Source organism: Trachemys scripta, chromosome 1 (assembly GCF_013100865.1).
Source record: "Trachemys scripta elegans isolate TJP31775 chromosome 1, CAS_Tse_1.0, whole genome shotgun sequence".
NCBI classification, from domain to species: domain Eukaryota; kingdom Metazoa; phylum Chordata; order Testudines; family Emydidae; genus Trachemys; species Trachemys scripta.
This window is the reverse complement of record NC_048298.1, coordinates 78363970-78387467: the sequence shown is the minus strand read 5'-3', so window position 1 is coordinate 78387467 and position 23498 is coordinate 78363970. Positions and strand designations below refer to the sequence as shown.

Genomic DNA, 23498 nt, shown 5'->3' with positions numbered 1-23498 from the left:
GGTTGTACCTTCTGGCCTTATACTCAATGATTCTATGATGAGTCAATGATTTCAATGGGAATGTTTGTGTAGTAAAGGTTTTACTCAATATGTCCAAAACTGGACCCTTAATTAGACTGGAGGTAGTTACTTGGACAAAAAAGTTCAAACATTTCAAAACATCAAAAAACTTTTAGAGCTATTTATAAAACATTTGGCTACAAATTTATTCAGGTCCAGATTGTGATACCTTACTTACAATAAGTAGCACCTTTAATGGCACTATTTATGGAGTAACTTCAATAGGACTACACATAGCTTATTATTCAATGTGAGTAACGGTATCACAATTTGGCCCTCAAAGGAAATGAAAAGTTGTTTTCTCCAAGGCAATTGGTTAGTCTATTGAGTTGATAATGATTTGATCAAACTCAATAAAGTAATAAACACTTTCAAAACAACCAACAATTCAGCTATTTCAATGGATTGGTATGTTCTTATCGCTTTTCTATACTGTAGCTTTGTTCTTTGTAATTATCAATCATTTGTAGTATGGCAGTGCACAAAGGCACCACTCAGGATTGGGGCCTCATTGTGTTGGGCATTGCTCAAAGGGTCCCTTCCCTGGAGAGCTTTGTGAATTATTGAGCATGTCACATAATTATGAAACAGTGATAGTTTGGCAAAGAGAAAAATTCTCCGACCTAAGTTGCAGCTGTGAGCACAGACTAACAACCATCAGCATGTGCACCTCTCAGAGTACTGATCCAAGCAGTAAAGTCCTAGCACCAAGACAATAAGAAATACTTGCTAATTTGGATGTTTCACATGCCATGAAGACCAAGGGTTCTCTACTGTTATAAAACCGGTTAATATGAAGCTTGAATTTAGGGAATTTTGGGAACTGTGATCTCCCTCAACCTCTTCCTGCTCCATCTTATAAGGAGCCCAGGGATCTGCAGGAGGTTGGAGTCATTCACTCATAGGATCATGTCTGCATTTGTTCTGATTTCCTACTGTCCCCTCAGCTTACTCCCTGGTGATGCGGCTTCAACAGAGCTGTGGTACCAGGGACTCTCCTGAAACACAACTGCTCCTGGGTCCTGTTTTTCTCCCACCCAACTCCAGCAGGTTCCATGCTATTAAGGGGTCTCAGTGGGGAAGGCAATATTACTGGACACATTACTTTTCCCAGATAATCTCAGCAGGACTGATAGCAGAAGATGTGCATCCCATCCCAGCTTGCAGCCCACATAGTGTAGATACTGGGAAGGGTGAGATTGTGCTCTTGAGGAGGCTGACCCAACAACACACAATATCTTAGTTGAGAGGGAGGAGATATGCTCACAGAGGGATCCTGCTATGTGCAGAACATGGAGACAAAATCTGACCCATTTTGGAGTTTAGACATTTAAGGATACACATCTCAAATAATGGAAGTACATCCACATCCAGGGCTGGAACCTTACCAGTGTCCAGTAAGTGCTGGCACAGCTGATGGGGAGCGGCAAAGAAGCTGTATGCAGCTCTCCAATCCTACTCCTAGATTTCCTCCATCTCTGTCCCAAGTGTATTTTACAGCAGTCTCTCAGCCTCATCTTATAACAGCTCTTTAGGGTAGGGGAATCACGGAGCTTCATGTGCACTGGCCATATCCTTTCCAGATCCCTACACTGCAGGAAAGAGTAAGGGTGCCACAGTATCTGGGAAGTAGGTTGTAAGGAGTCACCCATACTGGAAATCTGCCCTCAACTGCTCATTTATCTGTTCTCAGTCAACCAAGCCAATCAGTAGCTGCCGGATGAATTGGATTCATGCAAACATTGAATGGAATTGAGGTCAGAGAAATAACACATTAAAAAATCCACACTGAAACAATAAAACCTAACAATGAAAAATCCACCTCCACCCTAATCACTGTCAACGAGCGATAGTATTTATATAACTCTAGGCTTTTTACCTAGTCAAATAAATTACATTATTATCACATTTAATCATCTTCTCCAAAGGGAGTTTATACAGAATGGCCACAAACAGTAATAGGATCTTTGGAAGAATATATTAAGGATTAACCAGTTCCACCCTTGCCCACAGGGAAAGAGAATGTCTGGTTTATATATACACAACTAAATATGTGTCATGAAAGGAAAGCCATTAGAGAGCTCCAGACTTGATTCATCCAGAGTTGGTGCAGACCACTGCACAAGCAGCCCTGCTGAGGAACGTCTGCCCAGTACGGGAGTCACAGAGGCACAAAGCACTCACAATCCTTCCTCCACCAGGAGGTCCAAAGTTTGTTGTGGGGAGAGCAGCAGTAGGTGGTTGGGGATGAACTGGTCGAGTTGATTTGCTGGACAGCCTCCATTGGAAGGCTCCTGTGGAACCTTGGGCAGAATTTAACTCTTCCCCCTCCCTCCTCACTGACAGAATTTCTGAGGGTTAGCAAAGTAAATACTCCTGCCAGAGGATGAATCTGCACCTGCTGGGACAAGGCTTACAACTTGCAAACCTCTGCCACAACAGGGGTTAAACAATCCCACCATCTGGATTAGAATATTGTTTTACACCTAAGAAGCAAGGAGCATTTATAGGGGAACTGTCTGAACTTGATTTATACCATATGGGATCCAGAGACCAACTCCATCCTTTTTCCCAGTACACTTTGTGTCTACAGCTGGGCACATTTAAAACAACAACAACAAAAAAAACCAAATTAAAATAAATAAATACAACAAAAACAGGCATGGTGTTCCAATAACAGTCATGTCAGCTGTATTGTTGTATTTAAAAAAAAAAAACAGTCACGCCCTCCTAAAGAGATCCCCAGGAATTGATTTGTTCTGCCTCGGAGCCAAAAGATGAACTGTAAGCAGGTAGCTAACTTTCCAAACTCAAAAATGGAGATGAGAAATGCACATCTATTTGTGACAATGGCACTTCAAGAGTGCAGCCCAATTAACAATTACCCAAATGCAACATGCCCCAGGACTTTGAGCAGACAAGACTGTTTTGGTATCTCATTATATAGACTCAATACGCTCCAGAACCTGCCTTCTCTTGTCAAAAAGCAACCGCAGCATTGCATGTTATAATAATCTTTGTCTCAATGTGTTGCATTCTATAAAACTAGTCAACCTTTCCCCAGAGATTGGAGTCACCTTTGCAATTAGCATTTAATCAGAGAGAGAGGATTACAGAAGGGCCTGCTCTTGACCCGGGCCTGCTCTTTTTAGGAATCAGTGTGCGTGTGTGTGTATATGTATATAGATATAGGGAAGAAATGCCTTCATCTAGTCCTCCCTCCATCTGGCAAGGGGGGCATTTAGAGTCTCACTTCCCAGAAGCTGCTGCAAGAAGAGTTCCTCCTAGGGCTTTCTAGTAGACAAGGCGGTGCACATGCTTATATTGCCCCCTCAGCAGGTACAGAATGGTCCACTAGCCCTTTCATAGGGGGACAGGGCCATGGCCCTGCATCATCTCTGCCCGTGTCTTCTGCCCAGGTGATACATGGAAGGAGCAGTCCTTGCATCCTGAGAAGTACAGAAAATGCATTTGTGCCCAGCTGCCGCACAGGGCACAAATTTGCTCCTTGAGCCCTCTCTCAGGCACACCAATGGAGAAAATCTGGCCCTGAAATGAATAAGATGTACAAGGAATGAATGCACAGTCAGTGGTTAAAGCACAGGAAACCTGCAAATCAGATCTGGGTTCTACTTCCAGCTCAGATTGTAGTGTTTTCTTGTGTGCATCACTTAACCTTCCTAGGCCTCAGTTTCTCCATTTGTAAAGTGGAGATAATACCTGCCCCAAAAAGATATGTGTTGTAAGGTTTAATTCCTCAGTGTGTCAAAGACTGTCTGAGATCACTAGATGAAAAGCTCACAGAAGTATAATTAGTGTTGTATTTAAAAAAAAGAAAAAAAAAAAAACTTAACATAGTTTCTCTCATAGAAATGTATTAACTCTTTGACCTTCCATTCTGTACCATGGAGCCCTGACACAAATTAATTTGTCTGCTTGTTTCGAGTCTTCCAGCAACACCTAAAAGTCCATTCTATACTCATGGCTCAATGTGGGAATATTTACTCTGCTACAAAGGCTTCCAGCTGCATTGGCATGGATCTTGATTCAGACTTCTGTTTTCACTATACAATCTGTCAGGAGGAATGATATCACCTTCCTTGGTGTTGAGCCGGAATCTGCTGTAATGGGAGAAATATTCAAATACTCTTTAGGTGTCTCAAATCAAACAACTGCCACATTTACAGAATATGTCTAACTTGAAAAAGTTGTTTTCAAAGTCCAGTTTTAGTTTGACTAGTTTATTTTCTCCTAAGTAGGGTCATTTTCTGCCATGTATATTTAGCTTGAAAATCTCTACCTCTGTGTTTGAATTTTGACCTTCATTTCAGTAAAGGACTATTTCAAGACAAATACATAACCTGAATTTTCACTGGGCTTTTAAATGGCATGCACACAAAACATATATGCATACATCTTCAGATAATGAGATTTTTTTAAAAAATTGGCCATTTTATTTGTCTTCTAGCTTTTGAATCTTTAGGATATGCTTCCTTCCTGTTTTCATGATTTCTTCTGGCAACAGTAAGAACTAGAAACTTACTCCCATTTTAAAATAAAAATGGAAATTCTCATGCAATCCCCTGATTCCAGAAGCCAGGGTTTTAAGAAAAATAACAAATATGGAGAGACTCACAATAAGGTCATGAGAGTTGGCAGCACTCCTGGGTAGTGATTTAATTGCTATCTAAATAGGTCTTTGGAACAGACCACCAATGGTAGTGGTGGATTCATCATCTCCTGAGGTCTTCCTATCAAGACTAGATGCCCTTTTGGAAGATTTGTTTGACAAAAACATAAGTTATTGGGGCTCAATACAGGGATAAATAGATGAAATTTAATGGCCCGTAATATACTGGAGTTCAGACTAGATGAGCTAATGGTCCAATTTCCTTCCTCTCCACCCCCAAATTTAAACTCTATGGATCTATGAATATGGTCTTGCAAGAGATCAGTTGAACAATTGCAGAGAGATTCAGAAGATGATGAGAATTCACTGGAAAATGTGATCATTTCATGATATTTGTACAGCATGACTGTGGCACCACCAGCTTACAAACACATATCTTGCAGTAAATATACCATGGATTATATTATTTGTGGTGATACCTATTGTAGATCTCTATGATCTAAGTGTTTATGCACGTCTTGGTGTTGAATAAACAGAACACAGAACTCAGAACATTCTAAAAGTTTCTGAAGTCTAGAATCCAAGAAATTCTAAACCTTCCTTGAAAATTGTCAAGAAAAATTGCTAGTGCCAGGCAAAAGTAAACTACATCCACATTGTAACTACATTGACATTGCTGATAATAATGTTTACTGCAAAGTAGGTCTCGTATATCATACATACTTGATTTGCTAATGTTCTGATTCTCCTGTTGATAAGCTTCTGCTTGAGAATTAATCTCTTTAAAAATTAATTTTGTGTTTTCTTGTAAATAAATGGCAACTCATTTCTGAACATTTCCTGTGTCATATATGTGATGCCTGAGTTTTCTGTTTCAAGTTGGAAAAGCATATCTGAAAAAGTTCACTGAGAGGAAAAGAGTGAAATCCCCACTCTATTGAAGTCAATGACAAAAAATCCCATTGACTTCAATGGGAGTCAGGATTTGACTTTTCCGAATTTAGCTGGCAGTTTTCTGGATCATGCTATATTAAGGATATGTTTATAAAAATGTATATCAGGTTAAGAAATGTTTAATAGATATTTTAATGAAAGGTTAATCAATTGTTATAGAATCCAACAGGACAAGTTTCTTATAGCCATGATTTAGCCATCAATAAAATCCTCTACTAATAGTCTCATAACCATCTATAATGCACACTGCTCATGTGTGTAATATCTTACTGCATCTATTAATCATTTATTAACCCTTTATAAACTATATGTACTCAATATGAAGCATGACTGTGTCTAGACTGTACTGCGTAATGTCCTCCAAAGACTTTGAAATAGTCAAAGAGAAGCTACTCAATATTCAGAGTATCCATCTCAGTTTTTACACCGAACCCAATGCAAGCCAGGATGAGATTTTTAAAGTTTAGAGTCTTATTCTGGACCCACTGAAGTCAATGGGAAAGTACCCATTGATTTCAGTAATGCAAGATGAAGTCTTTAGTGAGTACTGGGTACTCACACAGAGCCTAGATCAGCAAGGTACTTAAACTGCGTAAGGTTGAGCACCAGATGAGTACTGCCTTTGAAGGAAAACTCACCACTCCCAGTATCTTCAAAAGCGGATTGAACTCACTGTATCCATTTAGGCGTTTCCCAGAAAAGATCTTTAGGGGAGCCTGCTACTTCCACTGCCTTTCAGCTGCGGCAGAACCAGGAAAAGACTACTCTAGACTAGGGGTTCTCAAACTGTGGGTTGGGACCCCAAAGTGGGTTGCAATGCCATTTTAATGAGGTCACCAGAGCTGGTATTACACTTGCTGGGGTCTGGGACTGAAGTCCAAGCCGCACTGCCTGGGTCCGAAGCCAAAGCCTGAGCTGGCAGCGGGGCTCAGGTTACAGGCCTCCTGCCTGGGGATGAAGCCCTTGGGCTTGGTTTTACCCCCCTGTCCCCCCAGGGTGATGGGGTTCAAGCTTTGGCTGTGGGCCTCCCACCTGGGGTGACCAGGCTTTGGCAGGCTCAGGCTTCAGTCCCCCCTCCTGGGGTCGGGTAGTGATGTTTCTGTCAGAAGTGGGTTGGGCTGCAATAAAGTTCTCTAGACCCACTGTTGCTCTAAATGTCAGTTACTTTATTCAGAGGTCCGATATGCTCATGCCCTCCAAGTGTTCATGGGGAAGTGGCTCAAAAGAAGGTAAGCAGGTAGTAGAGAACAGCTGTCTTTATTTCATTACATCTGATTTTGCCTTTTTCTGTAACAAAGTTCTCCAATAGTACAATGGCTGATTAGGCAGTTTTACCAATAAATACTTTACACTCCATTTTTTTTAATTTAGCATTTTCTGTGCTTGATGAGCTTGGCCTTGCAAACAGTGTTAAGAAATGACAAAATTGCAGCTCTCTCCAATTGCATCATATTTAAAGGTTTGTCCATTCAGCACACTATATGCAACAGAAAATGAGACCAGATTAGATGGAGTTGTTCTGACTTGATTGGCTAGACAGAGAGGAGAGAAATTAAAACACAGAATCCGGAGTACAAGGAAATCATTGTCTCATTCCAAGACAAATCAGGGAGACTACATCACAGAAGCCCAATCCTGAGTCTTTTAGAGCCTGAGGCAGAATTCTATATGCATGCACTGAATGGAGAAGGCACCTGGGAGAAAACTGTGTAGCTGACTGTTTACTGTTAGATTGAATCAGTTTGTGTTGCTTTGATTTGCTAATGAACTCTAATGAGTGGATGCGGTCAGTTTCATTCCAATAAGAAGCAGAGCCCCATGGCCTATAAGTAAAATGGGAAATTTACCAAAAGACACAGAGTGTGAAAACTGAAAGCTCTTAACAGAAAGAGAACCATTGGCATTTACATGCTATATAGCTACAGGCTGCTTCCATATAATTTCTAAATATATGTGTGTGTATTATAGCACTTACCACCAGCCAATCCGAGAGCCAACCTTTGCAACTCTCTGAGTTGTGGGAGTCAAGAATAACCTCACTTTTCACATTAAATGTGCTTGACTATTGTCATTGTGATGATAGCTGAAAATATATACATTAAACACTGGGGCAGAAAGCTTAGCAAAGTATTTTTTCCCTAAAAGTTAAATTTTATTCATGGTCCCCACTATTTTAGGGCTGAACTTTAAGGCCTTGGAAATTAATGACTTTCAGTCCCTCAATTTCTGGAACAACTTTCAGTGAGTTCACAGAGCTGCCATGGAGGAGTGTTACATGGATTTGTGCCACATCAAGTTCCTCCCAGCTGCCTGCAGATAAACTAGCTCCTTTGAGGATTAGCTCTGGCTAAAAGGAAGGGCATGACAGGCAGCATGATAGTAGACTAAGCAGAGGACTGAGCACTCCTTTGTTAGCTGTGATGCCAACTTTATTAGTTCGGTCAAGTCATTTAGCTTTTTCTGCCTTAGTTCCCCCCCACACACCATAAAATGGGCATAGTCAGATCTACTCATCTATCTTCTAGGGGGGGTTGTGATGATTATTCATAATCAGTTAATGTTTGTAAAGTGCTGAAGCTCATAAGTGGTAAGATGTAGCGCCACAGAGGGACAATAAAAGAAAGAAAGATGAGAATGTCGCCAGCAAAAGGGACAAAGCCAACTGATCACAGCACATAAGAGAGAGAAAGGGGTGGGTAATATAAAATGGTGTGACTAGGAAAGGAAAGGAGAGGAGATGTTGCTTTTCAAAGGAAGACGATGAGAGAAAGGAGACTAAAAGAAGAAACCTGACAGAAAGAAAGAAAAAATGGTCTGGAGATGTATGAAACAGGACAGAGATAAGAAAGGAGAGGAGATAAGGAAATGGAAAATAGGAATAACCAAGAAAAAGAAACAACTTTCTGGTTACTGAGTTTATTTTATTTATGCTCCTTACATTTCCCAGAACCCCTGTAGCTACAGAGTCCCAAGAGGATCATACCAATGTAAGGATGATCCTCCAGCAGCAGAGAACAACACCTCTTGGGGAAATGACCCATCAATGGCTATTTTAAACATCTTCTCTGATATATATATATCAGAGAAAATAACAGCTAATCTGGAGATCTATCATTAAATAGCTTAAAAAAAAATAGCCCAACAACATGCACAAAACCCTCCAGCAAAAAAGGGGAGGCTCCTAGTGGCCACTTACAACCCCACTTTATTTGGAAAACTGTCTTTTGACATTTAGGAAAGTGTTGGTAAATATGCCAATATTCTAGCACAGCAGTTTGCTTCCATTTTTCTTGCATTAGAATGGGCTGGTGATACCCCAGGGATCCTTCCCATTTTATGAACAACGTCCAAGTTAAGTTTGGGAGCCCCTGAAAACCCTACCAATGACATGATACAACACCCCCTCCCCCCGCCATAAAACTGGTCCTGTGCAGAGGAGCATGAGAATAGCAGACAAAAGTCAGTTTGGTAGAAAGCAGAGAAGAACATAAAAATTGTTCTTCGTGCCTGCCCCTAAATAATAATGCTGACTCTGGCAGAGCCTGTAGTAAAAGTTGCAAAACAGTTTACAATATCTGTTTCCAGATGCTTAAAACAAGAGCTAAGAAAAGATTGGGAAATATTGTCCCAGCTATTCATTCAAATTTTAATTTCAGTTTGGCAGTGCTCACATCCCAAACACTGGAGTGCTCATGCTCTACTAATGTAAATACGTGTGAGAAGGGTATTTTTACCTTTCACAAATGAATATTCTCAGAAATGACATCAACTGTATAAACAGTTGTCAAACTCAAAATGCACACTGTCCTACTTACTTACAGGAGTCCTGAGATATCTGTTTCCCGAGTGGATGATTTAGATCACTAGCTACCACCAGGCAAAATGAAGTATCGTCAGCTTTTGCACATTTAACATGAGTCTTGTGGTATTTGACTTTTCACTTACAGCCCCAGCTCCTGGAAACACATGATTTAATGAAATCTAAGATTCTCATGTAAAGTAAATTTCTACCTCTCTTGGCTCTGGAGAAAACTTGAAAAACATGACCCAAGTGAGACCCTACAGGATCAAAAGACAAGAAAAATAACTCAAACCTTTTTTTTTTTGGCAGTCTTATGATTTTTAATTTTAAGCAAATCTCATGGTCCTGACTCATGTCTCTTGAATACTGCAGCTGGCAATACTGGAAGTGTGACTACTGTAATTACAATTAAATATACATGTTGGTTAGCACTCAAGGACAGACCCCTTCATTCAGAGCCTGTGCAAGCGCCTGTATCAGTTTTTAATCACTGCAATATCTGAGAACTTTATATTGGACTGTGGCACATGCAGTTTCACCTTTGTCATTCTCTGTGTTGGGAAGTAGCAACGTACAAGTAAATGCAGTATGACAAAAAAAGAAGATAATGCTATTTACAGCTGCATTAGCAGAAGGTGGCATTTAGTCTGTTGCACATGTTTTTCCATAGGGAGGCTCAGAGTCTCTAGTCTTATTTTAAAAAACAAATCGGAAAACAATGGTTTGGGCAAAAATAAAGCCAAAGTAGATCTTCATGGACCAAAAGTCTCATAAGCTGAAAAGTGAACACACTTGAAAAAGGTTTGCAGGTCATCTTTACAAAGAAGTTGCTTGTAACACTCTAATATATTCTCAAGGGCACTTCAGCTTTTTGGGTGTAAAACAAAACAAAGCCAATGGATAATCTTAAAAAAAAATAAAAAAAATAATAATCACACAATTAGACTGTGAAGTCACTTCAGCACCTCTGCAGATGTTACCCAATAGCACAAGTGACTTAGTAGCAGACAAGTGACATTTTATTTTTACAGAGGGCAAGTATGGGAAGGGAGTTCTGGATATTCCTCAGAATAATTTCTTATTTCATGTATCACAGGAAGCAATTAATAAATTATTGCCATTTGCAAATGCCACACAGTACAGAACATATTTTCAGTACCTTTTGAAATGCATAGTTTGAGAATTCAAAAATCATGAAGCAGACTTCCACCCCCAAAAAAGCAATTCCTCACGTTCAACTATTTCCCCCAAGTTAGGCATTCCATTCCCCTTCTCCTTGCTCCATTCCCCATCTCAAACTCTCAGGTCCTCCAGACTCCACTTACTGCATCATTAAGGGGAGGGGAGGTGCTGGTTAGCTCAGTGGTGCAGTCTTCCATATTCTCTCCGTGTTGTTGCCAGGGCACTTCCTGGCTCTGCATGTTCTCAAAGGACAGAGCTGCCTGCACAGGAAATACAAGCAGCTGCTGCAGAGACCTACTCAATCAGGAGAGCAGCCTCTGATGACCACAGCTGGGAATCACAAGTGGCTCAGCCCAAATTCCACAGCTGTCTACAATCTAGAGCAACATTTTAAAAGAGCCTTAAATGATGACTGTTGTGATAGTATTGTGAGTGTTGGTAACACTGACACCTGAACCACAACATTCATCCCTGTATTTGGATTTTGGCCTCTGCTAGAGTTTGCGGTAGAGAGTTTATTCAGGGATTTGGTTCAGGTCCATCTCTGTTTGCAATAGTGCAATTTATATTATTAAATATATACAGTATAAAATACATCATGTACCATATTGCTCAGTTACAGTTGTAATAGAACTTTATGATTTGTACTGCTTAGGGTTGCCAATTTTGGTTGGACGTATTCTTGGAGATTTCATCATATCACATGACAATCTTTAATTGAAGATTAATCTTTAATTCCTGGTGATGCCAGGACAATCCTGGAGGGTTGGCAACCCTCGCACTGCCGATTTATTATTTTGAATATATGGTCTCAACATTGCAACAACCGAGTTTGCATTAAGACATTAATATACCAGAAAAGGCTCTGACCTCAGACTTCAGATATCAATAACCCTGAATTTTGGGATGTTGGAAATCCAGATCTGGATCTGGCTCTAATTGTAGCAAATAATGACAGTCCTTCTTTATAATGAGCATAATCAACATCTTGGCTGAAAACACCCTGAACATTCAAAACCCACATGCTAACTTTGTTGCTTCAACCCGTTTCTAGCATATCAGTTTATAACATATACAATGTATATGATCTTTTATATACAATATGTTTTTTGAAACATGCCATGGACCAGCAGGTTATATGTCACATCAATGACTTTCCCTTCCTTCTGTGTCTGCTACCCTGCCACACCCCTGGAAAGATGAGATTGAAGGCCCTTTATACAGAGAAAGGAAGGATGGTCTTGTGGTCAAGGTGCTGGCCTGAGCCTTGGGTAGGCTTGGGTTTAGTCCCTGGCTTTACCACAAAGATGCTACGTGCCCTTGGGCAAGTCACTTAATGTCTGTGTCTTGGTTTCCTGAGCTAAAAATAGAGTTAATATTTTCAAAGCTCATAGGTGTTGTGAGGATAAATTCAGGAGTGTTTGTGGAGTCCTCAGACACTATGGTGATAAGAAGTGCATATGTAAATAGGGGCCCACATAGACAAGTTGTTTGATCTATACCAACCCCCACAGACAAGAGCCATGATCCCCTGTCAAGTTATTAATTCCTCCCCCCAGAAAATGATCCATTTAGATTACTGAAGTGTCCATGGGAAATCACACACCTTTTGTTTTCCAGCACCTTACAAAGCCTAGGGTGGTCCCTGATGCGTTGTAGGAAAGGAATGCTAGTGATCTCACAGTCCAGGAAGACATGCCTCAAACACATTTGATAACGTTTACCATCACCAGAAATTTGTGGTATCTTTAGAAAACAACTGTATATTATTTCCTCTGTTTACATGTGTGTATAAATGTAATGGTGGGAGAGCATGGGTGAAATGTAGTATGCAACGTCTGAGACCAGTTCAAGAAAGAAAGTAATTAGTGGTAGATAAACCTACCTACAAAATCTTCCTAATGGTCACAAATTACTGACATGAAAATAGAATAGCTGCGGTAGAAAGTTAGAACTTGCATGGAAATAACACATCTTGCGGGAAAGTGGCTGAGTGGTTGTAGTGAAATAGGATTTTGATTTGACTGAGTTGTACTATATGCAGTACAATTGGGTACTATTTATTAGCAGTGCTCAGCGAGAAGGAGATAGGCTTCATAGCACACCACGTATGGTTAGTTACATTGTGAAGAATGTACATATGTGTTGTGTGTGAAGCAAGGGGTGCTATGGAGTACTTATCTCATGAAGGGCTTAACCCTGCCGGTTTGACCCCATTTAAGTCAATGGGAGTTAAGGGCACTCCCCCCACCCCCCAGCACCTTGTGGCATCAAGTCCTCAAACCACATTATGTATAGTGCACACAGAATGCACAAGGGCTTTACAGGATTCTTTGTCTCATTCACTATGAATATTTTAAGGTAGGTTGTGAGAACCCACCTCCTACGGATCTTGTAAATTACACCTGATGGGGCAGACTAACGGTGTCTGCCAAGTACAATATTGCTGTACAGCACTGAGTACATTCTCAGTGCTGAACAATTTAAAAATGAAATAACGTGAAGGTTGAACCTGTTACATGTGCATTACAATTTGGGCTTTAATTACACAATCATATAATCTCCCTCAACATTCTTGTACAAGACCACCAGCCTGTGTCTTGGAGCAGCAGTAATTAAGTAAGTGAAGCAAGGAGCTGACCCTGTCCTTTGCTGCTGGGATTGCCTTTGGCCATGGTATTTGCCTTTTACCTCTTTATTACAATTCCCTGTGGTTCAGTCATGAGATAGAAATTTCCCCGTTTACAGATCTGATCAAGGCCGATTGAAGACAATAGAAAGACTCCTATTGACTTGAACAGTTCTCCTTCAAACTCCTTAGAACCTCTTCAGCAATTCCAATCCTGGAGTCAGTAGTTGGCTGCTTCCTCAGGATCCAGAGAGATAGGGAGTCTGGCTCCAAAGTGGTACAAGCTCAGTCCTGCATTATTCATTATATGGGCTGCATTGAGCCCATAGTGCTGTCTCCAACTTCCACTATTTATAACCTTTTCCCCACTGCGCTCCATTTGGCTGAGTGTGACCATGAACGTGTGGATCTTGGTAGTTTGCTTGCCCTTAATGGAAACCTTCTGCACAGCCCCAGAGACAACTATTCAGCATGCCTTGTAACAATCACTCCTCTAGGTGTTCTGGGAACTTCTAAGTGCTCTGTGCTGCTCTCTGCACATACACACAGACAGAGGATTCAACAAAAATCCCTGCTTCCTCCCCACTGCTTCTCTCCACCCCTTTAGGCTTTTATCAGTTGCTGCAGTAGAAAAATGTAGGTAACATACACTATACATTGTGTATAATAAGTTTAGTGTTTTAAGGGTGGGAATTATATATATGTTTATACATAATATATATGAAACAGACTTTTGATGTTACTGTACATTTCTCTGTTTAAAAGAAAAGCATAGGAAACATTTACAAATTCTTTTTTATATTGCTAGTGCCAAAATTACAAATAGATGTTTGATGATTGTACCAAGGTTTGCATCACACGTGTCACTTATGATTCATTTTAATTAATCCAAAAAGATTTCCCATTTCTCATTCATACATGAAGCTTGAAGATGTAGATCACCGATATTTGAAACTTGAAGTATTCAGTCTGAAAATACACCTCGAGGTCTAGTCTCTAGCAAGTAACCCCCTCAGTGGTAATACAAGCATACCTACTGAGCATGTTCCCTGCGCATCAGATAATATTACAATTGTATGGTTTCTAGTGTGCCTTAACTGCTTAAATCACACACACAATTTTATTTAAAAATATATAGAAGTCCTTTATAGGGTACCGATATTACTAGGAATACAAATGATTTAACCATTTTCATATTTGTGTAAAAACCTGATAAGCTCTTTGTTTTACAGTAAACCCCTCTTATAACAAAATTGTTTCAACTGAAAAGTGCTATTTTAGCACGTGTTAATAGTCATCAGAGTTGTCACTACCATGCCTCTGTCTGAAGGCAAATTTGTATCTGAACCAAGTAACGTGGTTAATGCACTGAGGCCCTCATCCTGCACCCTCTAAATCAATAGGAGTTTTGCCATTGACTTTAATGGGAGTAGGACCCAGCTCTATGTTAGGGGTAATGTTTTTAGCAGCGAAATGTGGAGAAGCTTATGCCGTATTGGGCAGTTCCATGCCCTGAACACAGATGGAAGAGTATATGATGCCAGTTTGATTCTTGCCATTGTGACAGGGAGTTCTCACTTCCTCAGTGCCTCTTGTTGCTGGGATGTGATGCTGCAATCTTTTTTCACTTGCTGCTGGTGTCCTCTGTAGGTTGCTTACCTTGCTAGGCACATCTTCAGTGGCTCGGCCCTCTGGCTACATCACACAGTCAAACAGATGAACCCCTTGCAGGCTATTGAAGTCCAAAACAAAAGTCTTTCAAACCCTAGCTTAAGCTAGTCTCAGCCCATCCTTCCTGAAGGTGCCTTCTCTCTTCAACCCCTCTTGGGCACCTTTAACTCCAGCTCTCTGATCAGACTTCTAAAGGACCCACTTAGGCTACTTCACTACGGCCAGTGGGGGAACTCAGGCCCATCTACTCCAAGTCCCAACCCACGGACCCTATATACAGCAGCCACATACCACTGCCTCCAGTTCACTGCTGCTATTCCCTGGGCCTTTTCCCACAAAGCCCCATCCCTTTTACCCACTAACTTAAGGTTACAGATCTTAGGTTCTCTCATTCCCAGGGCCAGTAAATCAGCCCATCACACACTTCTGGTCTGGTCAAGTCAGGTCCAAGCCGAACCCCCTTCCTCACCTCTCTGCTCCCAGCCAAAGACTGACATGCACAGCCTCTACACCTCCTTTTATCTGAGTCTATTGGGCTATGATTGGCTGCTTCTATGCAGTCTCTCTAGGCAGGGCTGGAGTACCCAACTTCACTGATCTTTTGCTGGGGTGGGGTGTGGTAGGGGCCCTCAAAGGGCCAGTTACAGCCCATCAGAGCCTGTCATCTTGTTCTCAGAACATAGCACTCATAACTCATCTCAAGCAGGATGGTTCTGTTGTACAAAAGCTTTTGGATGTTAATGTAATTAAAAATCCATTGATTAAATGTATATCATGCTTAGTTTTGATAAATGTCAGAGCTAAAATATTTAAACTTGGTTGCCTAATATTAGGAAACTTTCATATGGATTTAACGGCCTAAAGTTAAAAAGCTCAAATCTGAAAACTTTGGATCGTATGTTTTACGTTTCAGGTTGGCAATGATCAAACAATGTCTTGATATATAACGCAAGGTCTTTATAAATAATACGCTTAAAAGAAGCCCAGGCTTAACAAAAATAGGTGCCCAAAATTAGTCCCCTAACTCCATATTTGGACACCTAAATAACTAGCCTGATTTCCAAAGTTACTGAGCACCCAATAGCTGCCATGGAGGTTAGTGGGACTTGCTCGGTGCTTAACAGTTTTGAGAATCATGCCACTCATGTCCCTAAATAAGGGTTTGGGAGCCCAACTTCAGGCATCTATTTCTGAAAATCTTGGCTAAAGTTTGTAATTAGTCCTATGTGGAACATTCATGGTAGTACAAGGATGATATACAGCTATGTGACCCCCTCCATGATCTGGCGCATGCTGGATTTGTGAAAGTAAGTGACATTTTGGTTCATAGGGGCTGAAAGTGAAACACTCCTACCCTGTATGTTTGTTAAGAAGTAAAAGTTAGACAAAAAGGCACCTTTAACTGAAACATCCACAGGAGCAGGGATTCCCACTTCTTGTTGGCTATGATGGTCACCATTAACGGTGCATATTTATTCACAATTACATAAGAATGGCATAACCACAGTTTATTTTCCTAGGCTAAGAATAGGGAAAACTTGTTGTTTTAAGTTGAATGAAATAACTGTGCTATCTCAGATACCACCATTTGTGGTAACTATTGTCTTTACAATGGTGGCCACTCTATATGAATATCTGTAGTTCATGTACCATGCACATTGGGACTGAGATTTGTGAACACATCAAACCCACACCAGTGCTGATGTGGAAATTCTGGACAGCCTTAATTCAAGAGTTAAAAGAGGAACATAGAACACATGGGGTCTTCAATTATCTGAAACTCAAAAAAGAGTCCTACAAAAAGTGGAAACTAGGTCAAATTACAAAGGATGTCTATAAACAAAGAACACAAGTATGTAGGGACAAAATTAGAAAGGCCAAGGCATAAAACGAGATTAAACTAGCTAGAGACATAAAGGGTAACAAGAACACATTCTACATATACATTAGAAGCAAGAGGAAGACCAAGGACAGGGTAGGCCCCATTACGCAATTTGGGGGATGCGGGGTAGGGAATAATACCAGAAAATGTGGAAAAGGCAGAAGTGTTAAATGACTTTTGTGTTTTGGTTTTCACCAAACAGGTTAGTAATGATTGGACGTCTAACATAGTGAATGCCAGTGAAAATGAGGTAGGATCAGAAGTTAAAATAGGGGAAGAAAAGTTAAAAATGACGTAGACAAGTTAGATGTCTTCAAGTCACCAGGGCCCGATGAAATACATCCTAGTATACTCAAGGAGCTGACTGAGGAGATAACTGAGCCATTAGTGATTATCTTTGAAAAAGTCATGGAAGATGAGAGAGATTTCAGAGGACTGGAAAAGGTCAAATATAGCTCCCGTCAATAAAAAAGGAAATAAGGACAATCCAGGGAATTACAGACCAGTTAGCTTAACTTCAGTACCCACAAGGATAATAGAGCAAATAATTAAGCATCAATTTGCAAACATCTAGAATATAATAAGGTGATAAGTAACCGTCAGCATGGATTTGTCAAGAACAAATTGTGTCAAACCAACCTAAAAACTTTTTTTGACAGGGAAACAAGCCCTGTGGATAGTTGGAAGCTGTAGATATGGTATATCTTGACTTTAGTAAGGCTTCTGATACTGTCTTGCATAACCTTCTAGGGTGACCAAATGTCCCGATTTTATAGGGACAGTCCAGATTTTTGGGTCTTTTTCTTATATTGGATCCTATTATCCCCCATCCCCATCCCGATTTTTCACACTTGCTCTCTGGTCACCCTAATAACCTTCTCATAAACAAACTAGAGAAATACAACCTAGATGGAGCTACTATAAGGTGGGTGCATAACTAGTTCCCAGAGAGTAGTTATCAGTGGTTCACAATCAAGCTGGACGGGCATATCGAGTGGGGTCCTGCAGGGATCAGTTCTTGTTCTGGTTCTATTCACTATCTTCATCAATGATTTAGATAATGGCATAGAGAGTACACTTATAATGATTGCAAATGATAGCAAGCTTGGAGGGATTGCAAGTGCTTTGGAGGATGGGATTAAAATGCAAAATGATCTGGACAAACTGGAGAAATGGTCAGAAGAAAATAGGATGAAATTCAATAAGGACAAATGCAAAGTACTCCACTTAGGAAGAAACAATCAGTTGCACACATAAAAAATGGAAAATGACTGCCTAGGAAGGAGTACTGCAGAAAGGGATCTGGGGGTCATAGTGGATCACAAGATAAATATGAGTCAACACTGTGACACTGTTGCAAGAACAGCAAACAAGCAGGAGTGTTGTACGCAAGACATAAGAAGAAATTCTTCTGCTCTACTCCAAGCTGATAAGTGGAGTACTGTGTCCAGTTCTGGGTGCCACATTTCAGGAAAGATGTGGACAAATTGGAGAAAGTCCAGAGAAAAGCAACATACATGATTAAAGGTCTAAAACAGAGGTGGGCAAATTACAGCCCACGGGCCACATCCGGCCTGCGGGACCATCCTGCCGGGCCCCTGAGCTCCCGGCCAAGTAGGCTACACCCGGCCCCTCTCCCGCAGCCTCAGCACGTCATGCCGCCAGTGCTCTGGCCCACTGCTCCTGCCAGGTTGGCTCTGGCTGGGCAGTGGGCTCCTGCTGCTCTGAGCAGCGTGGTAAGGGGGTGGGGGATTGGATAAGGGGCAGGAGGTCCCGGGGGCAGTAAGGTAGCAGGAGAGGTTGGACAGGGGGAGAAGTCCCGGGGGCGGTTAGGGGCAGAGGTGTGGATAGGGGTCAGGGTGGTCAGGGGACAAGGAGCAGGGAGGGTTGGATAGAGCAGGGGTTCTGAGGGGGGCGGGAAGTGGGAGGGGGCAGATAGGGGGCAGGGAGCCAGGCTGTTTTGGAAGGCACAGCCGTCCCTACCCGGCCCTCCATACAGTTTCACAATCCCAATGTGGCCCTCGGGCCAAAAATTTTGCCCACCCCGGGTCTAAAACATAATCTGGAGGGAAGATTGAAAAAAAATGGGCTTGTTTAGTCTGGAGAAGAGAAGACTGAGAGGGGACATGATAACAGTTTTCAAGTACATAAGATTGTTAATAGGAGGAGGGAGAAAAATTATTTGCCTTAACCTCTGAGAAAGAAGAAATGTACTTAAATTACAGCAAGGATGGTTGAGGTTGGACATTAGGAAAAACTTTGTAACTGTCAGAGTGGTTAAGCACTGGAATACATTGCCCAGGAAAATTGAGTAATCTCCATCACTGGAGATTTTTAAGAGCAGGTTAGACAAACCCCTGTCAGCGCTGGTCTAGATATGAGTGCAAGTCCCTTCCAGTGCTACGATTCTATGAGGCTGTACATTATAGGATTCAGGTGTGTAGGGCACTCTAGTCTACTCTACCCACATATGCCCTGCCTCACCATCTACACTGCTATTTATGCCTATGCTAGCTAGGCATGAAATGTGTGTACTCTACACATCAACGCAAGTGTAGATTTACCCTATATCGGAATAAAGTCTCCACAATGGTTACATAAATTATCTCTCTCTACTTGGTTTCAGGCATGGCCACTCATTATCCAAAGTTTGGCAGGTAGTGCTGGCAGTTAGCAAACAGAAACATTTTAAAATAACAGTGATTGTTATAAAGCTCAATTAAATATATTACCAAAGGAATGCCTCTTTTGATAGTTTGCCACAATTCATCAAAGTAATCTCTCTCTCTCTCAAAAGAGGCATTCTTCCATATATAAAAAAACAAGACTTTTCACCTGAAACTGGATTTCAGGATAGAAACACAGGCTCCAAACCTGCAAACATTTATGTATATGACTAACTTTAAGCATGTGCTTACGTGTTTACAGCATCGGGGCTTGATGTTGCAGAGTATTTTTTTATTTATTTTAAAAGAAAAAATGTGAAAAGAAAAATTGTTCTTCATCAGTTTGCAAGCAACATAATAATCAGAATGTATCACCATATCAGAGACATACCAACAGAGTGACCTTTCAGAGAACACCATATCAGAGACGTATCAACAGAGTGACCTTTCAGAGACAACTCAGGACCGGGTCAAACTAAAATAGCCTTTTTTAGAAATTCAAATCCTTTTTGAGGAGATTTCACATATATTTTATATTAGTTTACAGTATTACTGATGGAATGTTTGTTCTAAACAAGTTCACAGTTCTACTTCAGTTAGTTGTGCATACATAGATATTATTAGTATTTATAAATTATCTCTGCCCTCTCTTGTACAATATTTTGCATTTTGTTAAAACCAGACTCAATAGTTAGGAAAGAAAATAGTTAACTTTTATATCTGTTGTGAGGTTTTCATCAGACTAAGTCACAGTATAAAAGGAAAACTGGGTAAAGCTTGTAATATTTAACACTAAGTAATTTTATTTCCATTACTTCATCGGAGCTACATATCAGCTATTCAGAAAATGGTCCCAAAGAGAGTCTTTAATTTACATTGTCTGATGTTTTTTTGGCATTCCTGCATTCTGACATTTTGGCATCCTGAAACCAAGAGATCTGTTCTCTATAAAACTTGGATGTAGCTTCAGTTTAAAGAAAAAATTCTTTTTTTGTTTTGTTTTGTTAAAGTGGAGTTGAGATATTGTCAACTTTACTGCAAGTTTGTTCAGTCATTCTCAGCTTCAATAGCCTTGATATTTTGTTTGAATATAGGAGTGAGAGAGGCGAAAATGAAAACTACTGGCAGCTTCTGAAATTAAGTTCTGATTTTTTCGCCCATTAAAATCTAGGGTAGTTTTTGCCTTTTACTTGAATGGGAGGAGGATTGGGCCCATCTAACATTTATTGGAGATTTCATTTACTTGAAGTAACTGTAATTAAGCATAGTTTTACCTCTAAAAATCTAGCATAATCTAAGTGGTAGGAATGGTTTCTGTTCACAGAAGCCATGTATGCAGTGAAAATAACAGACAGAAATCTAGGGCCTGATCCCGCTAACCTGACTCTTCAAGCAATTTACTAAAGCCAGGGCAATTAATTGGATTAGAAAGCATTTGTGAAATTTGAATCCCTTACACTGTAGAGAATTATAGCTTTGAAAAATTCTTAAAAATGGTGGAGTGGAAATGTGAATAAATGTATTTTGACATGACATGACAAAATTAAAAGCATGGCCCCTTTTGACTGGATGGGGACAGAAAAACTCTAGGAAAAAATTTGCTTAAAGCCTCCTATTAAAATTAATCCTAGAGAGGGTTGGTTTACTGAAAAATTAAATGTTGCCAAGAAAAATCCTGGCCCTTCTTCAAAGCTGGTTAATGCTTTTGGAGCTGATTGCTTCTCCTCTTCTCCATCCACAGGCCTGGATAAAGTGCCAAGGGATCTTCCCCCAGACACAACTCTGCTCGATTTACAGAACAACAAAATCACTGAAATAAAGGAAGGGGATTTCAAGAACTTAAAGGATCTCCATGTAAGTGAATAATGAATTGACGGTTGGTGAAAATGGGAGGAGGAGATGATGCATTTTAGAGCTGTAATTTAGAGAAAGAAATTTGAGACATGTTAATGCTGTATCTTCTATACTTCACACTTATACTGTGCAATCAAGCAGCAATACCCTCTTTGCTTCCCATTCAGTAAGTTAGGAAATGCTGCTGCTAAGATCATATTACTTGCCTGATCACGTCATTGCCCCTCTTTGAATAACTGAACTGGCTCCCCCTTCTTCACATCAAATTTGAGTTTCTTGTCATCAGCTTCAAGGCCCTTTGTAACTCTTTCTCCACCTGTTTAGCCAACATAGTTTAATTTCAAGTTGTTCTGCTTTGCTAACAATGCCAGCCATGATGCCCTATTTGTCCACTTCCCCATCTATGCTCCATTTGTCCACACCACCATCTATGGGACTGCTTATATTCCTCACAGAACATGTGCTTATGTGCTTTGCTGGATCAAGGCCTTACTGAAGTGCTCTACAAGACCCCCTCCATCTTCTCATTCAAGTTCTTTCTTACTATTTCTTTATTACACTTCTGCCATGATGCCTACATAAAATAAACCAACGGAGATATCCATTTAATAAAGAGAAAAAAATCACTAGATAAAATCTTGGCCCCATTGACATCAATACGGTCAGGATTTCACCCACCATTTTTGTTAAACACTATGCTGTGCATTAATCCCCAGTGAATAACTCTGTCATCTTATTTCAGAGGGGTAGCTGTGTTAGTCTGTATCAGCAAAAACAACGAGGAGTATCAACAGAGGGAAAATTACTTTTTGTAGTGACCCAACCATTCCCAGTCTTTATTCAGGCCTAATTTGATGGTGTCAAATTTGTAAATTAATTCTAGCTCTGCAGTTCTGGGTCACTACAAAAAGTAATTTTCCCTCTGTTGATACTCACACCTTCTTATTAACTGTTGGGAATGGGCCACATCCACCCTGATTGAATTGGCCTCATTAGCACTACAAAAAATAATTTTCCCTCACACATTCTTGTCAACTGTTGGGAATGGGCCACATCCACCCTGATTGAATTGGCCTTATTAGCACTGACCCCTCACTTGGTAAGGCAACTCCCATCTTTTCATGTGCTATATATTTATACCTGCCTACTGTATTTTTCACTCCATGCATCTGATGAAGTGGGTTATAGCCCATGAAAGCTTATGCCCAAATAAATTTGTTAGTCTCTAAGGTGACACAAGGACTCCTCATTGTTTCTGTCATCTTATTGATGTCCCATGTTTTCTTGTAAACCACCTTTATTTTCTTGTTTCCCCCTTGTTCCCACATGTCTAATTTAATTTGTAAACTCTTCAAGGAAAGATTATGTCATCCCTTTAATGCTGAGAGCCCCCAAAACACATTTGGGCACCAAAAGAAAAAAAAACATAAAACTAATACTAAAAATTACCTTAAATTGAGTTATTTTTATGTTCATAATTAGCTATTAATATAAAAGAGGGAGAACTTTATTATCCTTCCTGAAAAAAACCAAACTAGTTATATAATATGCCAGCTTGAGTAGTCAGCATCGTTACGCCCAGTAAGCATTGCTCCTCAGCTTTGCTGGGCCATTTAGATTTTCTAGTTGTAGATTTTCACCTGCTACATTTAAATATTTCTAAGGGTCTTATTAAAAAAAAACATCTACCTGTCGAAGTGTATCTCAGAGATTATGGTGATGACATACCTCTGTACAGCTTGTGGATCATCAATAAGTTATATAGCACAGATATTTCTCTAACTGTGATGCCTGGGAAATACTGATATTTGAGCAACAGAGGGTCCTGTGTCACCTTTGAGACTAACAGAAGTATTGGGAGCATAAGCTTTCGTGGGTAAGAACCTCACTTCTTTTATCTATTCCACACATACACACCTGTCATCCTAGAGTCTCAAAGAGCTTGGCAAATATTAATGAATTCACAATAACCAGTGAAATAGGTAGGTAGTCTTATGCCTGTTTTACAGATGAGTGAATTGAGACACAGAGTGGTTTATTGACATCCCCAAGATGATTATAAGGGACGAGTAAAAAGCAACAGAGGGTCCTGTGACACCTTTAAGACTAACAGAAGTATTGGGAGCATAAGCTTTCATGGGTAAGAACCTCACTTCTTCAGATGCAAG

The 23498-nt window shown here is 40.4% G+C and overlaps 1 protein-coding gene across 1 annotated transcript in view; it reads left to right on the top strand.

Moving 5' to 3' along the window:
• DCN (decorin) overlaps positions 1–23498 on the top strand; it is a 46907-nt gene that overhangs the window by 4512 nt on the left and 18897 nt on the right. The window contains exon 3 of the mRNA XM_034772630.1: positions 21218–21330. Within this exon, the coding sequence (XP_034628521.1) occupies positions 21218–21330 (113 nt within the window). The remainder of the gene's footprint in view (positions 1–21217; positions 21331–23498) is intronic.